Genomic DNA, 3,560 nt, shown 5'->3' on the forward strand with positions numbered 1-3,560 from the left:
CTCAAAAAAAATTTTTTTTTAATTTTAAAAGATCAGTGCAGTACAGAGTGGGAGGGAGGGATTACCAAGAAGCCCAAGGAAGTTTTTGAGGGAGATGGATATGTCATCACCATTGCAGTGGAGCGTTCACAGGTGTATACATTTGTTAAAACTCATCAGATAGGCTGGCGCGGTGCTCACACCTGCATCCCCAGCATGTTGGTCAGGCCGGTCTTGTACTCCTGACCTCAGGCGATCCACCCACCTCAGACTCCCAAAGTGCGGGGATTACAGGCGTGAGCCACTGCACCCAGCCTGTCTGTTTTTTGACACAGTATCTTGCTGTGTTGCCCAGGCTGGAGTGCAATGGCACGATCATACCTCATTGCAGCCCTGTCCTCCTGGCCTCAAGTGATCCTCCCACTTCAGCCTCCTGAGTCCCTGGGACTACACGCATGTGCCACTGCCTGGCAACTCACATGCCGTAGCCTCGACTGAAAATTAGTCCCCTGCTCCCACCCACCCTGTAGAGAAACAATCCAAGCCCTCAGTTTGACATTGATTCATTCACTCACACACTTTCTCACTCATTCTTCCGTAAGTAGTTACTGAACTAGAAATCATCGGAAGATTTTATTAAGGGTTTTCCTGCAGTTGGAGGGACAAGCCCCGTTTCACCTTCCCTGAAGTCAGGGTGTGACAACCACCGTTGCAGGGACTGGGGCAAGGCCAGAGAGGAGGATGCTGCTGCCCAGGGGTGGCGCTGGGCTCAGTCCTGGAGCTTGCTGGAATATGGTTCAGTCCTGTCCAGCGGCGGTCCCCGGTTCACAGACGTGTAGGAAGACTCCGAGTCCCCCAGTGACTTGGGAACAGCCTCCTGAGTGATCTGGGAGTCGTGAGTCATTTCCCTGTCAGAACTCCCTGTGTCCCTGTTCAAGGGGATGGAGAGACCCAGGATTAGGGGAGTAGAGCAAACCCAAACTCCTTTAGCTGCTTGAGGACCTTCATAGTCAGACATCGCTTTCACAGATGTTGTCTTTGTAGACATGAATTCAATCCACCCATCTTTCTGGAGCACTGACCCTGTGCCAGGCACTGGGAATAAGGAAGAGGTCCACCTTTTGGAACAATGTGAACAATACATAGGTCTTACTGGGAGCTGGACAATTTGAGGCCATTGTCCCATGCTCCCAAAGAGCTAAGGTTGCAGGGGGAGACTGACTGCAACAGTAACCACGCAGCGTGGACAAGCGCAGGGCGGAGCTGCAGGAAGACTTCCTGGAGGAGGCGGCAGCTCATGTGGCCCTAAAGAAGGAGGGTGGGCTGGGCACAGTGGCTCACATCTGTAATCCCAGTACTTTGGGAGGCCGAGGCAGGTGGATCGCCTGAGGTCAGGAGTTCGATACCAGCCTGGCCAACATGGTGAAATCCTGTCTCTACTAAAAATACAAAAAAATTAGCTGGGCATGGTGGTGCACGCCTGTAATCCCAGCTACTCAGGAGGCTGAGGCAGGAGAATCGCTTGAACCTGGGAGGCGGAGGTTGCAGCGAGCCAAGATCGCACCATTGCACTCCAGCTTGGGCAACAAGCATGAAACTCCGTCTCAAAAATAAATAAATAAATAAATAAAAAGAGGAGTGTTGGGGCAGAGAAAGGCATTCAGGTGTAGGGTCAGCACATAGTAGGTGTGAAGCATGAAGGGCTGAGGAGTATCTGGAGCAATAGTGCAGATCAGAGTCGGTGCAGCTGGAGCTGGAACAGAGTGGGGGTATCAGGAGGGATACATGGAAAAGCTGGGCTACATTCAGATAACGGGATCTTCAATGCCAGATTAGGGTACTGCCCAAAAGGAAGGAGGGACATTGCCATGTTCTGACTGCTCCCAGGTGCAGCCAGGCAGAGTTTCTGGGAGGCTGATACCATCTGTTGTTTTTATTAACTTAAATGTCAGAGTCATTCGTCATTAAATGTCAAAGGTGACACAGCCTGGGACCAGAACCCAGAGTTGGGGACCTAGAACCTGGGACTCGGGACTCCACTGACACCTCTGATTTGTGTCAGCTTTGGATGAGGACTCCAGGTCTCCCGGGGAGTGTCCCAGGGTTAGCAGGGCTGTGGATGGGGAAGACAGGTAAGCCCACAGTCCACCAACCTGATTTGCAAGTTCTCAGCCTCCTCCCTCATTCGATCTCCACCCACCCCACCCATCTTTTCCTGCCTGCCTGGTTTCCATGGATCCACTTAATTATAGTTACTCCAAGAAACTTTTCTATCTGCTCCACCCCTACCCACACTGGGACCTCTCTCGGTCTTCAAAGTCCCCTGGGCCTCCCTGCCTCCCTGCCTCTCACTGAGAAGGACTCTGCCAATGAGAGTTTGCTCACGCTGCCCCTTCCTGCAGGAAGGCCACCCTGATGCTCCAGGCAGCACCCGCCCTGCCCTCCTCTGGATTCCTACGGTACCTTGGTTTGTCCGCTGCCTGGTCTTCCTGGGCGTTAGTGGATTGTGGGCTCACCTGCCTTCCCCACCCACAGCCCTGCTAACCCTGGTACACCACTCTCATCCGAAGCCGACACAGACCAGAGGTGTCAGTGGAGTCCCGAGTCCCAGGTTCTAGGACCCCAACTCTGGGTCCTGGTCCGCAAGCTGTGTCGCCTTGGACCACTGTGACCCCCTCTGGGCCTCAGTTTCCCCATCTGTACTGCAAGTGGGTGTATTACAATGACAATGAAAGCAAATACTTGTTGAGTTCCCAGGCACTGCTCTAGAGGCTTTATAGAGATTATTCCACTCAACCTTCACAACTCCGTGAGATGACTAACATTTATTACTTCCATTTTCCAGATGGGGAAACTGAAGAATAGAAGGACAGTAAGCCATACCTAAGGTTGCATAACTCTAAGTGTCAGAGCTAAGATGTGAATTGGCCGTCTGCCCAAAAGCCCAGGTGCTGAGCCCCACCCTTCCCAGCTGAGCAACCTGACTTTGATGGTCCTCCCGCTTTGAAATCCCAGGACTCTGCTCCCTCTTCACCAGACCCCACCCACAGGGCAGAGGGTACCTCCCTTGCCTTCCAGGCTGTCCCCTGCCTTGGAGGACCCTGCTGCTGAGTCCCTGCAAGCCAAATGTGTCTGGCATGTCCCTGGGGTTCAGCCCTCCCAGCTGGGTACTTACACGAGGCTGAGGACAATGGCACCAGCAAAACCCACAAGTAGAAAGAAGGGCAGGGAGCCCAGGATGGAAGTGATCACGATCATACCTCCGCTCCGCCGGCCTGGCCACGTGTCGATCGCCGAGTATGGGGTGACTGTGGTGGGATGCAGCCCAGTTACTCCCCAGACACAGCGCCACCCTCCGCCTTCTCCCAGGAGGCAGCAGGTGTCTCCCCCGCCCTGGCTGCCAGGGATCCAGGGATGACCCTGGGACCCAGTGCGGCAACTTCTCTCAGGTTTTAGGCACAATTACCTTGTTTTCCCCACATTCCACTTCCCAACTTTCTTTTGTGTGTTTCTGGCCACTTCCTCTTTTAACTCTTTCTTCTTCTTCTTCTTTTTTTTTTTTTTTTTTTTTTTTTTTTTTT

General features: G+C 53.0%; 1 protein-coding gene across 2 annotated transcripts in view; it reads right to left on the reverse strand.

Moving 5' to 3' along the window:
- Positions 1-593: 593 nt before the first annotated feature.
- UPK3A (uroplakin 3A) overlaps positions 594-3,560 on the reverse strand; it is a 16,152-nt gene continuing 13,185 nt past the window's right edge. For both annotated transcript variants that reach the window (XM_011934767.1, XM_011934768.1), the window contains 2 exons: positions 3,155-3,287; positions 594-908 (listed from right to left, as the gene is read on the reverse strand). In XM_011934767.1, the coding sequence (XP_011790157.1) occupies positions 749-908; positions 3,155-3,287 (293 nt within the window). In that variant the 3' untranslated portion in view covers positions 594-748. The remainder of the gene's footprint in view (positions 909-3,154; positions 3,288-3,560) is intronic.

This window comes from Colobus angolensis, unplaced genomic scaffold (assembly GCF_000951035.1).
Source record: "Colobus angolensis palliatus isolate OR3802 unplaced genomic scaffold, Cang.pa_1.0 Scaffold138, whole genome shotgun sequence".
Lineage (NCBI taxonomy): Eukaryota > Metazoa > Chordata > Mammalia > Primates > Cercopithecidae > Colobus > Colobus angolensis.